General features: G+C 49.2%; 1 protein-coding gene and 1 long non-coding RNA gene across 2 annotated transcripts in view; one reads left to right on the top strand and one right to left on the bottom strand.

Moving 5' to 3' along the window:
* LOC142296782 (uncharacterized) overlaps positions 1–18,531 on the bottom strand; it is a 108,290-nt gene that overhangs the window by 14,449 nt on the left and 75,310 nt on the right. The window lies entirely within an intron of this gene.
* ATR (ATR checkpoint kinase) overlaps positions 1–18,531 on the top strand; it is a 264,456-nt gene that overhangs the window by 215,060 nt on the left and 30,865 nt on the right. Inside the window, exons 40-42 of the mRNA XM_075340780.1 lie at positions 2,661–2,867; positions 5,472–5,615; positions 5,730–5,880. Coding sequence (XP_075196895.1) covers positions 2,661–2,867; positions 5,472–5,615; positions 5,730–5,880 — 502 coding nt within the window. The remainder of the gene's footprint in view (positions 1–2,660; positions 2,868–5,471; positions 5,616–5,729; positions 5,881–18,531) is intronic.

The following is an 18,531-nucleotide window of genomic DNA, read 5'->3' as shown; positions in this document are numbered from 1 at the left end:
GAACTCCAGAGCCCTGCAGCTGACGGCCTGGACTTTAATAAGAGCGAGATTCTCTCCCGCGGTCATCTCCACCATGTACAGTGCCCGAAAGCCGGCCTTCAGCCCGTATTTACCACCATACGTGGAAAACTTTCCTTTCCCAGTGTGGGGAATCTAATGTCCAACCTATGCCTCTGGCGATACCCAGAATTCTTGATTTTTTGCTGTCAGTTCAAAAGGGGTTGGCCCTCAGCTCCCTTAAGGGGCAGGTTTCATCTCTCTCAATATTCTATCAATACCACCTAGCTTGCAATCCGCAAGTCAAGACTTTCTTCAAAGGTGTTTCCCATCTAGTTTCCCTGTATAAACAGTCACTTGACCCATGGGACCTCAATCTCGTTTTGGACGGTATCCAGAGGTCCCCTTTTGAACCTCTTAAGGAATCTTCTCTTGCTCTTCTCTCCTAGAAGGTAACATTCTTAGTGGCGATTACGTCCATCAGACAAGTTTCGCAACTGGCAGCACTCTCTTGCCGCAAACCCTTTCTGATCTTTCATCAGGACAAGGTGGTTCTACGCCCCCTTTCGGATTTTCTTCCGAAGGTTACTTCCCCGTTTCATATGAACGAGGACATTGTTCTGCCTTCCTTTTGTCCACACCCAGTCCATAGGGTGGAAAGGTTTCTATATTCGCTAGACCTTGTGAGGGCTCTCAGATATTACGTACTCAGGACAGCCCCTTTAGGAACATAGACTCCTTGTTCGTCATTCCTGAAAGGCCTAAGAAAGGAGAGGCAGCTCCATAGGCACCGCTGGCTCGCTGGATTCGTTCTGCGATTCAGGAGGTCTACCGCTTGCAACTCAAGCCCATTCCTAGTGGGCTGCGGACTCATTCCACGCGAGCAGTTGGCGCCTCTTGGGCCATTAGGCATCAGGCTTCAGTGGAACAGAGGTGTAAGGCTGCGACCTGGTCTTGCCTACATACTGTTTCAAAGCATTACCGAGTCCATACCCAGGCTGAGGCTGAGGCGAACCTAGATAGAAAAATTTTGCAAACTATAGTGGAGTACCTATCTCAGTAGGCGCTCCAGGCTATCTGGGACTGGTTCCTAGTCCTTGGGTTGCGTTGTTTATTGTTTACCCACCCATGGACTGCTTTAGGACGTCCCATGGTCCTGTGTACCCCAATTAGGCGTCAGAGAAAACCGGATTTTTGTGTACTCACCGTAAAATCGTTTTCTCTTAGCCATCATTGGGGGACACAGCACCCTCCCTTTTGACCTGTTGGGCCTTAGCTTTTTTTTCTGTCTCAGTACTTTTTTGTTATGAGTATTCACTCACGTTTTTTGTTACTTGTTCTCCCACTGCTTGTGTAGTAAAACTGAAGTAGCCTGGCTGAGCCATGGGGTGTATACTGCAGGGGAGGAGCTAACATCTTTGCATCTACTTAGTGTCCTCCTATGGATAAGCACTATAACACCCATGGTCCTGTGTCCCCCAATGATGGCTAAGAGAAAACAATTTTATGGTGAGTATACAAAAATCCGGTTATTTAAACAAAGAATGTGCACGTTTGCTATAATGAACAAGTGAAAATGTTCAAAATCAGTGATCCCAAGGTGTGTAAAAAACAATAAAATATATTATATATGGTACCAATAAAAATGTCACTTTGTCCTGCAAAGAATGCAGCCCCCCAAATTATTTGTTTCCTCTGTGCGGCCCATACACCCAGCCGAGTTTGAGACCCCTGGTTTAGCATGTCCTTTTTGTCACATTTTCAGGGGTACCATCATTTCTGTTTCATGAGTTTTATTTATTTTTTTTTAAATTCTGTGGAAGCATGGTTGAAAAGCAATGTCTGACTTTCATTTGTTCATTTTCATAGATTTTTTATTTATTATTACTTTTGTCAGATTCAAGTTATTTCTGTGACCATTGTGGGTTTTTCTTTCATTAAAGGAGGGGTACCAACAATTTTGACCACAGGTGTATTTTACTTCTGTTCCATTGGATCACTTTACTTTAGCCACTATCAGAATTCCACAGCAGAGCACCACTGGTTCCAAATGAGGCGCACTGGATTATGAACATGAATATTGTGACCACATTTGTTCTAAGGAATACTGTCAAATTAGTGGTTTTTTCCCTTGTATCTACATAGTGCTCAGTTCCAATCTGTGTCTCTGTTTTAAAAGAAACCTGTCATGTAAAAAAACGCTGTTAACCTGTCAATATGAGGTTAATCTACAGGTTATTAGTGTACTTCATAACTGTTAACCTGCATATTAACTCCAGGTTAATAGTGATTTTTTTACATGACAGTTGCCTCTAAAGAAAGATCATCAATATTAAAGTGCACAAAAATCCTTTAAAATCCTAGAAGTAAAAGTGCTGCAGAATAAATAATATCAAATAATACATCACCCATCACTTTGCTACTTCTGTCTTCAGTTGTTTTTTTTTTGTTAATATTTTTTTGCTGCGATTCTTGCAATCCTAACATGGCCTACAACTGTACTTGCATGTGAGCACTGTTTTTTATATATATATATATATATATATATATATATATGTATATATATAATATATATATAAAATGTGTATATATATATATATATGTATATATATATATATATATATGCTGTATGTACATACGTGTATCTTTTTATATCGTCTTAGGTTGATGGCAACACTGGCACTTTAAGTATGAGTGTCCACTTCAGACTGCTCAAGAAACTGGTGGAAGAGCCAACCTTCAGTGAAATACTGATACCATTACAGTCAGTAATGATCCCCACACTGCCATCTACAGCTGGTAAACGAGGCCATGCCGATCATGACCCTTTTCCTGGACATTGGGCTTATATTGCTGGCTTTGATGACGTTGTAAGTTTTATTGTTTTAAATGCAAATGATGTACCTGTTGCCCGCTATTAGGACATTCCTCTTGTTTTGCACCATAAAAACAAATTAAACCTATACTCCCTTCCGGTGAGGCCGTGGTTCAATCAATGTCTGAAGTCGCATTCCCGGGGCCCACATGACATTGTTATGACATGGGTGCCCCCGCAACCAATCAATGTCGGCTTTTTTCACCCCGCCTTTGGACATTTGAGCAGGAAGTTAGCGCAGCGCTCACATCGTGCCCAAATGTCCGGAGGCGGGAAAACAGACGGTGCACGCTGATTGGTCTAAGGCCGAAATGTCATACTGATGTCACGTAGGCCCCGAGAACGTGACTTCAGACATCATTGCAGCTGCACCGGAGGTGAGTATAGGCTTATTTATTTTTACGGTGCGAACAAGGGCAGTGAGTAAGGGTTGTCCAAGTAGTGGACATCCCCTTTAACCCCTTCACGACCATGGACGGATATATCCGTCATGGAGCGTGTCCCGTTAAGCCCCGCCCCCTGCCACGGGCAGGCGACGGCGGTCGGCACACACATCAGCTGTTTTCAACAGCTGACGTGTGCCTGCTAGCTGCGGGTGGAATCGCTTCCACCCGCGGCCATTAACCCCTTAAATCTTGCTGCCAAAGTCTTGCAGCAAGATCTAAATGCGCGCGGCCATGTTTTTTACTTACCGCCGCCCCCACCGGAAGTCACGTGCATGATCACGTGACTATCGGTGGTTGCCATCGTAGCAGAGGGTCATGTGATGACGCCTGCAGCTATGATGTTTCACTTTCGTTTTCCCTCGGCCGAGAGCAGAGGGAAAAAGAAAGTGAGCGTATCTGCTGCTTACAGCTGTATAGCTGTGATCAACAGATAGATAATAGCGATCGGATTGCTGATCGCTATAGCCCCCTAGGGGGACTAGTAAAATAAAAAAAAAAAGTGAAAAAAAATTAAAAAAAAACAACAAAAACCTAAAAGTTCAAATCACCCCCCTTTCCCCCCATTGAAAATTAAAGGGTTAAAAAATAAATAAATATACACCAATTTGGTATCGACGCGTTCAGAAATGCCCGATCTATCAAAATATAAAATCAATTAATCTGATTGGTAAATAGCGTAGTGGCAAAAAAATTCCAAACGCCAAAATTGCATTTTTTGGTCGCCGCAAGTTTTACGCAAAATGCAATAACAGGCGATCAAAACAGAGCATCTGCGCAAAAATGGTACCATTAGAAACGTCAGTTCGAGATGCAAAACATAAGCCGTCAATGAGCCATAGATCCCAAAAAATAAGAACGCTACGTGTTTCGGAAAATGGCGCAAAACGTGCGCCACTTTTATTGGACAAACTTGCGAATTTTTTTTAATTCCTTAGATACAAGTAAACCTATACATGTTTGGTGTCAACAAACTCGCACCGACCTCAGGCATCATACCCATACATCAGTTTTACCATATAGTGAACACCGTGAATAAAACATCCCAAAAACTATTCTGCCATCACACTTTTTTTTGCAATTTTTCCGCATTTGGAATTTTTTTGCTGTTTTCCAGTACACCATATGGTAAAACTTATGGTTTAATTTAAAAGTACAACTTGTTCCGCTAAAAACAAGCCCTCATATGGCAAGATTGACGGAAAAATAAAAAAATAAAAAAGTTACGGCTCTCGGAAGAAGGGGCGCAAAAAAGAAAAACGGAAAGTGCCCCGGGGTCTAAAAATCAGCTTTGTAAATCTATTTCTTAAGAATGTTGGACTCTCTTGCTTTTATCAGGAACTTTCTTTCCATTTACATTCAATTTTGTTGAAGTCTGTGTTTATATATCAGCTGTGAAGACCTAAAAAAAAATAAAAATTAAAATGGGTACCTGTTATTGACTCTCACCTTGGACCATCAGAATAAGCTCAGTGACAGATTTTCATTTTTCTAGCAAGAGAGAGTATAACACAGATGCTATAGAAAGCAAACATTTTAATGATCTCTTTTTCAAAAATTATTCTAGCCAAAAACAAAAAAATACATTTAAGTACAAAAATATATCCACAAAGGTGGACAACCCCTTTAATAAGACAGCAGAACTTACATTACCACATAATTAATTGTAGCTAAGGAAGGGGGCTAGAGTGTTATTTGGTAAATATTATATAGAAAGTGATTCTTAAAGGGATGATCTCTGGGAAGTCTGAACGCTGAGATCCCTAAAAATCAAAAAAAACCTGTGTGCGGTAGTGCACACGTGTCCCCTGCATTCACACTGGGTACTTTGGAGCCAGTGGTGGGACCTCAGGGATCCTAAATTTGCCATCTATGTTTTTTGTGATAAATGTCTTTGGGACAAAGTTTAAAACGCTCAATATATGATTATCAATAGCACTATCGCTAGACCTAGATGATGATGGTGAGATGCTCCCAATGTGGTGGAACGCCTACTCAATGATTGCTCAGATGGTGAATGTCCTTATTATATATCCAGGCCATTGATTATGTTGAAAACCACAAATATTCTCTCAGTGGTTGTGTATTACAACTGAGGTTTATGATCTCTTAAACGTTTCCCCTCTCTGCTCTCCTGCGCTGCTTCTGTCTTTCAGGTGGAGATTCTGCCATCTCTGCAAAAACCTAAGAAGATTTCTCTAAAGGGAACTGATGGAAAATCTTATATCATGATGTGTAAACCCAAAGATGATCTCCGGAAAGACTGCAGACTTATGGAGTTTAATTCTCTTATTAACAAGGTAAGATATTTTTGAGTGATGATAATAAAGTAGTTTTTAGAAAATTAATAGCTTTTTCTCTAATGGATATTAATTTGAAAAATGAGCTTAATAGTTTTTCTATATTTTGATCAGTGTTTGCGAAAGGATGCAGAGTCCCGAAGGAGAGAGCTCCATATTCGCACCTATGCGGTCATCCCCCTTAATGAGGAGTGTGGAATTATAGAATGGGTGAATAACACAGCGGGCCTGAGAAACATACTGATCAAACTCTACAAAGAAAGAGGTGAGTTAGTCTTAAAGGGAATCCGTCACCAGATTTGCTACTCAATCTGAGCGCACCATGGTGTAGGAATCCCTAATTCCAGTGATGTCACTTACTGGGCTGCTTAGTGTAATTTTTATGAAATCACTGGACATTTCAGCTGTAGATGATCACTAGATGACTACTTGATCTCCTGCCAGGTAGTCCAGCCACGCCCCCACCACTGATTGGCAACTTTTTGCCTAAACACAGACAGTTGCCAATCAGTCCAGTGATCGTGGTTATGCTGAGCTCAGCATTCAGAGAACTGCTAAACCTGCATCAAAGAACAAAGCCCACGGCTCCACTCCTCCCCTGAGAGCTCCGGCAGCCATTTTTTGGGCATTCTGCCGGTGGAGGATTCTCAGGAACAGCTCTGCAGCTCCAGGGGACCTAAAGCTGGGAATCTGGAGGCACACACTCCGCTTGTTAGCGGTCGGTAAGCCACACCGGTCACCCGGTGCTGGTCCCCCCTAGGGTGCCGGAATAGATACGTATTTATATATATATTTCTGTTCGGTCGGGCTGTATACCCTGTTTTTGCCCATATACCCTCAGTGATCATTCTCCTAGGAGACAACAGCATGTCGTCCACAAGGAGCAAAGCTGTTAAGGCACAGGGGTTTTTTGCGGACTGTACCTCTTGTGGGGCTATGTTACCTGTGGGTTCCACCTACCCTCACTGTGAGCAATGCTCGACCCCTGTTTCACTTGCTCAGCCGGAGCCTCGGTCACTAGTGGACCCCTCGGCTCATGTAGACCCCCCTGCTCCCCCTGTCCAGGTGCCAGGGACAGAATTCTCCTCTTTTGCTGAGAAACTCTCTGAGTCACTTTCACAATCCATGGCTCAGTCTATGGACAAATGGTCTGCCAAGCTGCTAGAAGCTTTGCAGTCCAGACCGGTCCTTACACAGGCCCCGGCCCCTGTTGGATCTTCACCTCCAGGCCCCTCTCGGTCCGAGCCGCAGCGCGCTCCCAGGTTGGGCCCTAGGTCCCACGCGGAGGACTCCTGCCAGGACCACAGTCCTATTCGGGCTAAGCGGGCTCGCTGGAATCTTCCCCGACTTCTTCACGCTGCTCGGGTTCCCAGCTTGAGGACTCTCTGGAGGACGAGGCGGACGTCGCAGCTCAGGGTTCTGACCCTGACGTCGCCCTTAACCTTGATACACCTGAGGGGGACGCATTAGTGAATGATCTTATCTCGTCCATCAACCAGGTGTTGGATCTCTCTCCCCCGCCTCCTACTGTGGAGGAGTCGGCGTCTCAGCAGGAGAAACACCAGTTTCGGTTCCCCAAACGTACACGTAGTGCGTTCTTCGATCACTCTAACTTCAGAGACGCTGTCCAGAAGCCCAGAGCGGTTCCGGACAAGCGCTTTACTAAGCGCCTCACTGACACGCGTTACCCCTTTCCCGCTGAAGTCGTTAAGGGGTGGGCTCAATGTCCCAAGGTGGATCCTCCAGTCTCTAGATTGGCGGCTAGATCTGTGGTATCGGTGGCAGATGGCTCATCGCTAAAGGATGCCACTGACAGGCAGATAGATCTCCTGGTAAAGTCCATCTATGAGGCCACGGGCGCATCTTTTGCCCCGGCCTTTGCAGCCGTGTGGGCACTCAAAGCTATCTCGGCTTGTCTGACTGAGATTAATGCTGTCACACGTAATTCTGCTCCGCAAGTTGCGTCTTTGACTTCTCAAGCGTCAGCTTTTTCTTCCTACGCCATGAACGCAGTCCTAGACTCGGCTAGCCATACAGTTGTGGCATCCGCTAACTCTGTGGCAGTACGCAGGGCCATGTGGCTGCGTGAATGGAAGGCAGACTCGGCCTCCAAGAGGTTCTTAACCGGTTTGCCATTTGCTGGCGAACGCTTGTTTGGCGAACGACTGGATGAGATTATTAAGGAATCCAAGGGAAAGGACTCATCCTTACCCCAGTCCAGACCTAAGAGACCTCAACAACGGAAAATACAATCGAGGTTTCGGTCCTTTCGTCCCTCCGCCAAGCCCCAATCCTCTTCATCCAGCAGGCAGGAGAAAGGCCAGAGGAACTCCTATGCGTGGCGGTCCAAGTCACGCCCCCAAAAGGCCGCAGGAGGCACTGCCTCCAAGGCGGCCTCCTCATGACTCTCAGCATCCCCTAACCGCATCCTCGGTCGGTGGCAGGCTCTCCCGCTTTGGCGACGCCTGGTGGCCACATGTTCAAGACCGATGGGTGAGAGACATTCTGTCTCACGGTTACAGGATAGAGTTCAGCTCCCGTCCTGCGGCTCGTTTCTTCAGAACCTCTCCGCCCCCCGCTCAGGCCGACGCACTTTTTCAGGCAGTGGACGCTCTGAAGACAGAAGGAGTTGTGACCCCCGTTCCCCTTCAGGAACGTGGTCGCGGCTTTTACTCTAACTTGTTTGTGGTGCCAAAAAAGGACGGATCATTCCGTCCCGTTCTGGACCTCAAACTGCTCAACAGACACGTGAGAACCAGACGGTTTCGGATGGAATCTCTCCGCTCGGTCACCGCCTCGATGTCACAAGGAGACTTCCTAGCATCGATCAACATCAAAGATGCTTATCTCCACGTGCCGATCGCACCCGAACATCAACGCTTCTTGCGTTTCGCCATCAGGGACGAACACCTTCAGTTCGTGGCATTGCCTTTCGGCCTGGCGACAGCCCCACGGGTTTTCACCAAAGTCATGGCATCCGTCGTGGCGGTCCTACACTCTCAGGGCCACTCGGTGATTCCCTACCTAGACGATCTCCTAGTCAGGGCCCCTTCTCGGGTGGCGTGTCAACACAGCCTTACAGTCGCTCTGACGACTCTCCAGCAGTTCGGGTGGATCATCAACTTCCCAAAATCCAAGTTGACACCGACCCAATCACTAACTTACCTCGGGGTGGAGTTTCATACACAGTCAGCGGTAGTCAAGCTACCGCGAGACAAACAGCTTTCTTCAGCGCTCTATTGGGAGACCCAGACGATTGGGGTATAGCTACTGCCCTCCGGAGGCCACACAAAGCACTACACCAAAAAGTGCAAGGCCCCTCCCCTTCTGGCTATACCCCCCCGTGGTGTCACGGGTTCTCCAGTTTTCAAGCTTTGTGCGAAGGAGGTCAGACATCCATGCATAGCTCCACAGATTTTAGTCAGCAGTAGCTGCTGACTATTTCGGATGGAAGAAAAGAGGGCCCATATAGGGCCCCCAGCATGCTCCCTTCTCACCCGTTGATGGTGTTGTAAGGTTGAGGTACCTATTGCTGGTACGGAGGCTGGAGCCCACATGCTGCTTTCCTTCCACATCCCCCTGAGGGGCTCTGAGGAAGTGGGATCCTGCCGGCCTCAAAGCTCTGACGCCGGGCTCCATCCACAGACCCATTTGAACCTGCTGGATACGGAGCTGGAGTACCGTTCAGGGACATGGCCCTGCACCATTACAGGTACTCTGTGTCCCCGTACACACAGGCACAGCACACTCCAGACTTGCTGGGTGTGCTAGTGCGCCGGGGACAGTAATGGGTTACAGTCACTGCAGCTTTGCTGAGTGACTTTGTGTTTTGGGAACTACCGCGCCGGACGCTCCGGGAGCGGCGGCGCGGCTGGGACTTGTAGTTCGCCGGGGACTGGGCGCCGACCGCGCTTTTACGGCGGCGGCGCTTATAAATCCAGTCCCCGGCTTCTGCGGCCTAGTGCCGCTTCGTTCCCGCCCCCTCCCTGTCACTCAGGGAAGGGGACAGACGCTGAGCAATCAGCAGCGCCGAGGGCTGGAGCCTTATTTACATGCTCCAGCCCTCTCACTGCACACTGTCGGACGCCGGATTCCCGCTCTGCCTTGGGGGCACGCCCACGGCCCGCCCCTCCTCACATGAGCTGGGGAAGAAGCCGGCAGCCATTACTGCAGTCCGAGCTCGGACTTTCGGCAACCAGGCAGGACGGTGGCGATCATACACCCGCTTATAGGCGGGCGGTAAGCGGCACACATAGTGCTGACCACAATATAACTGCAGTGTGTACATGTGTTGTTTTTAACTACATAGGTCGCTATATGCCCGCTTGGGGAGCGACACATCAGCAGCAGGAAAGCAGGTGTGCTAAGGCACAGGCTTTCTAGGCTGCTTGTATTGCACGACTGAGGTGTTCATTTGTGTTTATGCTTATATGCTATACATTGCACTGTACAGTCGCTAGTCTTAGCTATATTCTCCTGGAATGGCTAGACTACAGCAGCAGAAAACCAAGGGTGCTGGGGCACAGGTTTTTTTCTATGCTGCTTGTATTGCATGGGCTGCAGTGTGCATTTGTACTTGTGCTTGTATGCTATACATTGCACTGTATGGTCACTCTTCTGGGCCATATTCCCCTAGATGACTAGTCTACAGCAGCAGAAGAGCTGGGGTGCCAGGGCACAGGTTTCTATGCTGCTTGTATTGCATGGGCTGCAGTGTTCATTCGTACTTGTGCTTGTATGCTATACATTGCACTGTACGGTCACTCTTCTGGGCTATATTCCCCTAGATGACTAGTATACAGCAGCAGAAGAGCAGGGGTGCCAGGGCACAGGCTTCTATGCTGCTTGTATTGCTTGTGCTGCAGTGGTCATTTGTACTTTATGCCTGTATGCTATACATTGCACTGTACGGTCACCAATCTTGGCTATATACTTCTAGATAGCTAGTCGGCAGCGGCAAAAAAGCAACACAGATTTTCAGTGCTGTTTTTACTACATGGGATGCTGTTCATGACACCGTCCCATTGTGTGCATGCTCCCCTGTAGCACGTCGTCTGCCGGGGTCTCTAGCACTTCGTCTGCCGGGGTCTCTACTAGTTGTGGCCAAAGAAACCACCTGTCAACCCTGTCCATGGACAGGGACGGAGTAGTCATAATATAGAGACTTGCAGTCCAGACAGGCCATGGGCAATCTACTTGACCAAAAGGCAGCTCTTCAGGGCTTTGATACTGACATCGCTCTCAATCCGGATACACCGGGTGGTAACGCCATACGGAATGATCCTATACCGTCCATCAATGGAAGGTTGGATCTTTCTCCCTCAGCTCCCCCAGTGGAGATAGGAGACGAACAGGAGAAGTCCCTTTTCAGTATCTCACACAGATATTGAGTATTTTTCTGGCCACGCTGACTTCAGAGAAGCAGTCCAGGAACACCACGCTTACCAGATAAGCGTTTTCTCCAAAAGTTTTTAGGATACACGTTATCCCTTTTCCCCTGACGTGGTCAGCGCTGGACCCAGGGTCCAAAGGTGGATTCTCCAATCTCCAGGCTTGCGGCTAGAGCCATAGTTGCACTGGAGATGGGGTTTCACTTAAAGATGCCATTCACAGACAGATGGACTCTGGTTGAAATCTGTCTAGGAAGCTATCGGCGTGTCGGTTGCTCCGGCATCCACAGCCGTATAGGCAACCTAACCTTTTCAGCTGTTCTTGCGCAGCTGGCCTTGAGCACAGGGACATCTGTACCGCAGAGGCGTCCGTAACCCCGCAATGTCTGCACTGCGACTTACCCTGTTAATACTGTCCTAAAAGTACAGTCGAGGTTTCGGTCTTTCCCAAGCTCCGGCAGGTCCCAATGGTCCTCGTGCAAAAGGGCTACAAAACCTCAGACGGGCTCAGATTCCGGCCGGGCTCAATCACGCCCAAGGAAGGCAGTCGGAGGAACCGCTACCAAGGCGGTCTCCTCAGGACTCTCAGCTCTCTCTCTCTCTCCGCATCCGCGGTTGATGGCAGACTCCCCCGCCTTTGGCGACATTTAGCTGCCACAGGTCACAGACCGTTACGGACATTGTGCTCACGTGCACAGGACAGTGTTCTGTTCTCGTCCTCCGACTCCATTCTTCAGAACGGCCCCACCCCCCACCGAGCAGATGCCCTGCTGCAGGCGGTGGACGCTCTAAGAGCAGAAGGAGTGGTGATCCCTGTCCCCCCTCAGGAAGAGGGCGAGGGTTTGTACTCCAATCTCTTTGTGGCTCCAAAAAAGGACGGTTCCTTCCGTCCTGTTCTGGTCCTGAAACTGCTCAACGAGCATGCGAACGCCAGGCGGTTCCGGATGGGATCCCTCCGATCCGTCATTGCCTCAATGTCTCGAGGAGACTTCCTTGCCTCAACAGACATCAAAGATGCCTATCTCCACGTGCCAATTGCTACGGAGCACCAACGTTTTCTACGTTTTTGTGATAGGAGACGAACATCTTCAGTTCGTAGCTCTGCCATTCAGTCTGGCGACAGCCCCACGGGTGTTCACCAAGGTCATGGCAGCAGTGGTAGCAGTCTTGCACCCTCAGGGACACCTGGTGATCCCATACTTGGACGATCTACTCGTCAAAGCACCCTCCCTCGAGGCATGCCAACGCAGCCTGAATGTTACGCTGGAGACTCTCCAGACTTTCGGGTGGATCATCAATTTGGCAAGGTCAAATCTGTCTCCGACTCAATCACTAACGTATCTCGGCATGGAGTTTCATACTCTATCAGCAATAGTGAAGCTTCCGCTGAACAAGCAGCGTTCACTGCAGACAGAGGTGCAGTCTCTCCTTCAAGGCCAGTCGCACCCTTAAGGCGCCTCATGCACTTCCTAAGGAAGATGGTGGCAGCCATCGAGGCAGTTCTCTTTGCGCAGTTTCATCTGCGCCAACGGCAATGGGACATTCTCCGCCAATGGGACGGGCAGTCAACCTCCCTGGACAGGGAAGTCTCCCTTTCCCAGACGGCCGAGGACTCTCTGCAATAGTGGCTTATTCCCACCTCATTGTCATAGCCCCCATCCTGGGCAGTGGTCACGACAGATACGAGTCTGTCAGGGTGGGGAGCAGTTTGTCTCCGCCACATGGCTCAGGGGACGTGGACTCAGCAGGAGTCCACCCTTCAGATCGATGTTCTGGAAATCGGGGCAGGGTATCTTACCCTATTAGCTTTCCAGAAGTGGCTAGAAAGAGAGCAGATCCGAATCCAGTCGGACATCTCCACAGCGGTGGCATACATCAACCACCAAGAAGGGACGCGCAGTCAGCAAACCTTCCAGGAAGTCCGGCGAATCCTCATGTGGGTGGAGGACACAGCATCCACCATATCCGCAGTTCACATCCCGGGCGTAGAAAACTGGGAAGCAGACTTCCTCAGTCGCCAGGGTATGGACGCTGGGGAATGGTCCCTTCACCCGGACGTGTTCCAGGAAATCTGTTGCCGCTGGGGGGTGCCGGACGTCGACCTAATGGCGTCTCGGCACACCAACAAGGTCCCGGCATTTATGGCACGATCGCGCGATCACAGAGCTCTGGCGGCAGACGCCTTAGTGCAAGATTGGTCGCAGTTCCGGCTCACATATGTGTTTCCACCTCTGGCACTCTTGCCCAGAGTACTGCGCAAAAATCAGATCCGATTGCAGCCGCGTCATACTCGTCGCACCAGACTGGCCGAGGAGATCGTGGTACCCGGATCTGTGGCATCTCACGGTCGGCCGACCGTGGTCACTACCAGACCGACCAGACTTACTGTCCCAAGGGCCGTTTTCTCCATCGGAATTCTGCGGCCCTGAATCTGACTGTGTGGCCTTTGTGTCCTGGATCCTAGCGTCTTCAGGATTATCCCAAGGGGTCGTTGCCACCATGAGACAGGCTAGGAAGCCCACGTCTGCTAAGATCTACCACAGAACGTGGAAGATTTTCTTAATCTGGTGCTCTACTCAGGGAGTGTCTCCCTGGCCATTTGCATTGCCTACTTTTCTTTCCTTCCTACAATAGGAGTTAGAAAAGGGCTTGTCGCTCGACTCCCTCAAAGGGCAAGTCTCAGCACTATCCGTGTTTTTTCAGAAGCGTCTAGCACGTCTTTCTAAGGTGCGCACGTTCCCGCAGGGGGTTTGTCATATCGTACCCCCGTACAAGCGGCCGTTAGATCCATGGGATCTGAACAGGGTTCTAGTTGCTCTCCAGAAGCCGCCTTTCGAGCCTCTGAAGGAAGTTTCCTTTTCTCGCCTGTCACAGAAGGTGGCGTTTCTCGTTGCGATCACATCGCTTCGGCGAGTGTCTGAGCTGGCAGCTCTGTCATCCAAGGCTCCCTTCCTGGTGTTTCACCAGGACAAGGTAGTGCTGCGCCCCATTCCGGAGTTTCTCCCTAAGGTCGTATCCTCGTTTCATCTTAATCAGGATATCTCCTTACCGTCCTTTTGCACTCATCCGGTTCACCGGTATGAGAATGATTTACGTTTGCTAGATCTGGTGAGAGCACTCAGAATCTACATTTCCCGCACGGCGACCATACGCCGTTCCGATGCACTTTTTTTGTCCTTGTCGCTGGTACGCGCAAGAGGTTGCAGGCTTCTAAAGCCACCCTGGCTCGATGGATCAAAGAACCAATTCTGGAAGCCTACCGTTCTGCAGGGCTTCCGGTTCTTTCAGGGCTGAAAGCCCATTCAACCAGAGCCGTGGGTGCGTCCTGGGCACTACGACACCAGGCTTCGGCTCAACAGGTGTGCCAGGCAGCTACCTGGTTGAGTCTGCGCACTTTCACCAAACATTCTCAGGTGCATACCTATGCTTCGGCGGATGCCAGCTTAGGTAGAAGAGTCCTGCAGGCGGCAGTGATTTCCCCGTAGGGGAGGGCTGTTTTGCAGCTCTAACATGAGGTATTTATTTACCCACCCAGGGACAGCTTTTGGACGTCCCAATCGTCTGGGTCTCCCAATAGAGCGCTGAAGAAGAAGGGAATTTTGTTACTTACCGTAAATTCCTTTTCTTCTAGCTCTTATTGGGAGACCCAGCACCCGCCCTGTTGTCCTTCGGGATCTTTTTGTTGTTTGCGGGTACACATGTTGTTCATGTTGAACGGTTTTTCAGTTCTCCGATGTTACTCGGAGTTAATTTGTTTAAACCAGTTATTGGCTTTCCTCCTTCTTGCTTTGGCACTAAAACTGGAGAACCCGTGACACCACGGGGGGGTATAGCCAGAAGGGGAGGGGCCTTGCACTTTTTGGTGTAGTGCTTTGTGTGGCCTCCGGAGGGCAGTAGCTATACCCCAATCGTCTGGGTCTCCCAATAAGAGCTAGAAGAAAAGGAATTTACGGTAAGTAACAAAATTCCCTTCTTCTCTGCAGGCAGGGGTGCAATCACTTCTTCGGACTCAGTCACACCCCTTAAGGCGCCTCATGCACTTCCTGGGGAAGATGGTGGCAGCGATGGAGGCAGTGCCGTTCGCGCAATTCCATCTATGGCAGCTCCAATGGGACATTCTCCGCAAATGGGACAGGAGGTCGGCTTCCCTCGACAGGAACGTCTCTCTTTCCCTTGCAACCAAGACGTCACTTCAGTGGTGGCTCCTTCCCAATTCTCTATCGCAGGGAAAATCCTTCCTACCCAACCTGGGCTGTGGTCACCACGTACGCGAGCCTGTCAGGGTGGGGAGCGGTTTTTCTCCACCACAGGGCTCAGGGAACCTGGACTCCGATGGAGTCTTCCCTTCAGATCAATGTTCTGGAAATAAGGGCAGTGTATCTAGCCCTATTGGCTTTTCAGCGGTGGCTGAAGGGCAGGCAGATCCGTATCCAGTCGGACAACGCCACTGCCGTCGCATACATCAACCACCAAGGCGGCACTCGCAGTCGTCAAGCCTTCCAGGAAGTCCGGCGGATTCTGCAGTGGGTGGAAGCCACAGCCTCCACCATCTCCGCAGTTCACATCCCGGGCGTAGAAAACTGGGAAGCAGATTTTCTCAGTCGTCAGGGCATGGATGCGGGGGAATGGTCTCTGCACCCAGAAGTGTTTCGAGAGATCTGTCGCCGCTGGGGAACGCCGGACGTCGATCTCATGTCGTCACGGCACAACAACAAAGTCCCGGCATTCATGGCACGGTCTCAGGAAGGATCGCAGAGCTCTGGCGGCGGACGCGTTAGTTCAGGACTGGTCGCAGTTCCGACTGCCTTATGTGTTTCCTCCTCTGGCGATGCTGCCCAGAGTGTTACGCAAGATCAGGTCCGACTGCCGTCGCGCCATTCTCGTCGCTCCAGACTGGCCGAGGCGGGCGTGGTACCCGGATCTGTGGCATCTCACGGTGGGTCAGCCGTGGGCGCTTCCAGACCGCCCAGACTTGCTGTCACAAGGGCCATTTTTCCATCTGAATTCTGTGGCCCTCAACCTGACTGTGTGGCCATTGAGTCCTGGCTCCTAGCGTCTTCAGGGTTATCTCAGGATGTCATTGCCACCATGAGACAGGCCAGGAAGCCAACGTCCGCCAAGATCTATTACAGGTCTTGGCAAATCTTCTTATCTTGGTGCTCTGATAACGGTTTCTCTCCATGGCCGTTTGCCTTACCCACGTTTCTTTCATTCCTCCAATCCGGAATGGACAAGGGTTTGTCACTCGGCTCTCTCAAGGGCCAAGTATCGGCGCTCTCCGTATTTTTTCAAAAGCGTCTAGCCAGGCTTCCGCAGGTCCGCACGTTCCTGCAGGGAGTTTGCCACATAGTCCCACCTTACAAGCGTCCGCTGGAGCCCTGGGATCTTAACAAGGTGCTAACGGCTCTTCAGAGACCACCTTTCCAGCCGCTGCGGGATGTCTCTTTATCACGTCTTTCGCAAAAGGTGGCCTTTCTAGTGGCAATTACATCACTCCGGAGAGTGTCTGAGCTTGCAGCGCTATCATGCAAAGCCCCCTTCCTGGTGTTTCACCAGGATAAGGTGGTTCTGCGTCCGGTTCCGGAATTTCTCCCTAAGGTGGTATCTACTTTTCATCTCAATCAGGATATCTCCTTACCTTCATTTTGCCCTAATCCAATTCACCAATGTGAAAAGGATTTGCACTCTTTGGATCTGGTGAGAGCACTCCGGCTCTACGTGTCTCGCACGGCGCCCCTGCGTCGTTCAGATGCGCTCTTTGTCCTTGTCGCTGGCCAGCGTAAGGGTTCGCAGGCTTCCAAGTCAACCTTGGCTCGGTGGATCAAGGAACTGATTCTCGAAGCCTACCGTTCTTCTGGGCTTCCGCTTCCTTCAGGGCTGAAAGCCCATTCTACCAGAGCCGTGGGTGCGTCCTGGGCATTGCGGCACCGGGCTACGGCTCAGCAGGTGTGTCAGGCAGCGACGTGGTCTAGTCTGCACACTTTCACGAAACACTATCAAGTGTATACCTATGCTTCGGCAGACGCCAGTCTAGGTAGGCGAGTCCTTCAGGCGGCGGTTGCCCACCTGTAAGAGGAGGGCCGTTTCGGCTCTTGTTATTGAGGTATTCTTTTACCCACCCAGGGACTGCTTTTGGACGTCCCAATTGTCTGGGTCTCCCAATGGAGCGACAAAGAAGGGAATTTTGTTTACTTACCGTAAATTCCTTTTCTTCTAGCTCCTATTGGGAGACCCAGCACCCGCCCCTGTTCCCTTCGGGCTGGTTGTTCTTTTGTGTACACATGTTGTTCATGTTGAATTGTTATTTTGGTTCATGGTTCAGTTCTCCGAACATCCTTCGGATTGAATTTACCCTAGACCAATTCATAAGTCTTCTCCTTCCTGCTTTTGCACCAAAACTGAGGAGCCCGTGATCCACGGGAGGGTGTATAGGCAGAGGGGAGGGGTTACACTTTTTAAAGTGTAATACTTTGTGTGGCCTCCGGAGGCAGAACTATACACCCAATTGTCTGGGTCTCCCAATAGGAGCTAGAAGAAAAGGAATTTACGGTAAGTAAACAAAATTACCTTCATACACACTCTATGGACAAAAGCATTGGTATGGTCACACAACATGCTTACAGGCGGTTTTATAGCATCCTGTTATAAAGCCATAAACATGAATATAGAGTTGGTCCTCCCTTTGCAGCTATGAGAACTTTCACTCTCCTAGAAAGGCTTTCTTCAAGATTTTGGAGGTTGTCAGTGGGGATTTTGAACTATTAAACCATAAGAGCATTTGTGAGGTCAAACAGTGATGTTGGATGAGAGGGTTTAGCTCGCAATCTCCATTCTGGTTCATCCCAAAGGTGTTGGATGGAATTGAGGTCAGGGTTCTTTTCGACCAGTCATGTTCTTCCACTCCAAACACATCCAACCATGCCTTTATGGAACGTGCACTGTACACTGGGCCACAGTCATAATAGAATAGAAAAAAGCCTAGGCTGTCCCCTGAAAAGCAACTCCTGGCATTATCTCTCCTCTAGCAAACTTTCATTTGGCACAGTGAAGTCCGGTGGGTAATGTTCTCCTGGCGTTTTCCAAACCCAGACTCTTCATTCAGATAGAAAAGCATAATTTAAAGATCCATCCCTTTGCGGAAGCTATAGACTAATTTCGCTGATTAACAATGACGTAAAACAATATGCCAAAATCATAGCAAAAAGAATGCAAAACCTAATACCTGATCTTATAAACCTAGAACAAGTGGGATTTACAAAAGAGAGAGAAGCAAAAGATAATGTAATTAAAACACTAAATGCCATTCATTATGCAAAACATAACAATATTGAAACTGCAATTATCACATCAGATGCAGAAAAAGCTTTCGACCGCGTCAATTGGCTATTTATCGAACAAACTTTAAAAAATTTGGCTTCCCACCCTTATTCATTGACAAAATCCTGGCACTTTATACCACCCCAACCGCAAAGCTAAAAATAATGAACTATCCTCTAGTTTTAACATAAAAATGGAACCAGACAGGG

This window comes from Anomaloglossus baeobatrachus, chromosome 3 (assembly GCF_048569485.1).
Source record: "Anomaloglossus baeobatrachus isolate aAnoBae1 chromosome 3, aAnoBae1.hap1, whole genome shotgun sequence".
Taxonomy (NCBI): domain Eukaryota; kingdom Metazoa; phylum Chordata; class Amphibia; order Anura; family Aromobatidae; genus Anomaloglossus; species Anomaloglossus baeobatrachus.
This window is presented reverse-complemented; position numbering and strand designations above follow the sequence as displayed.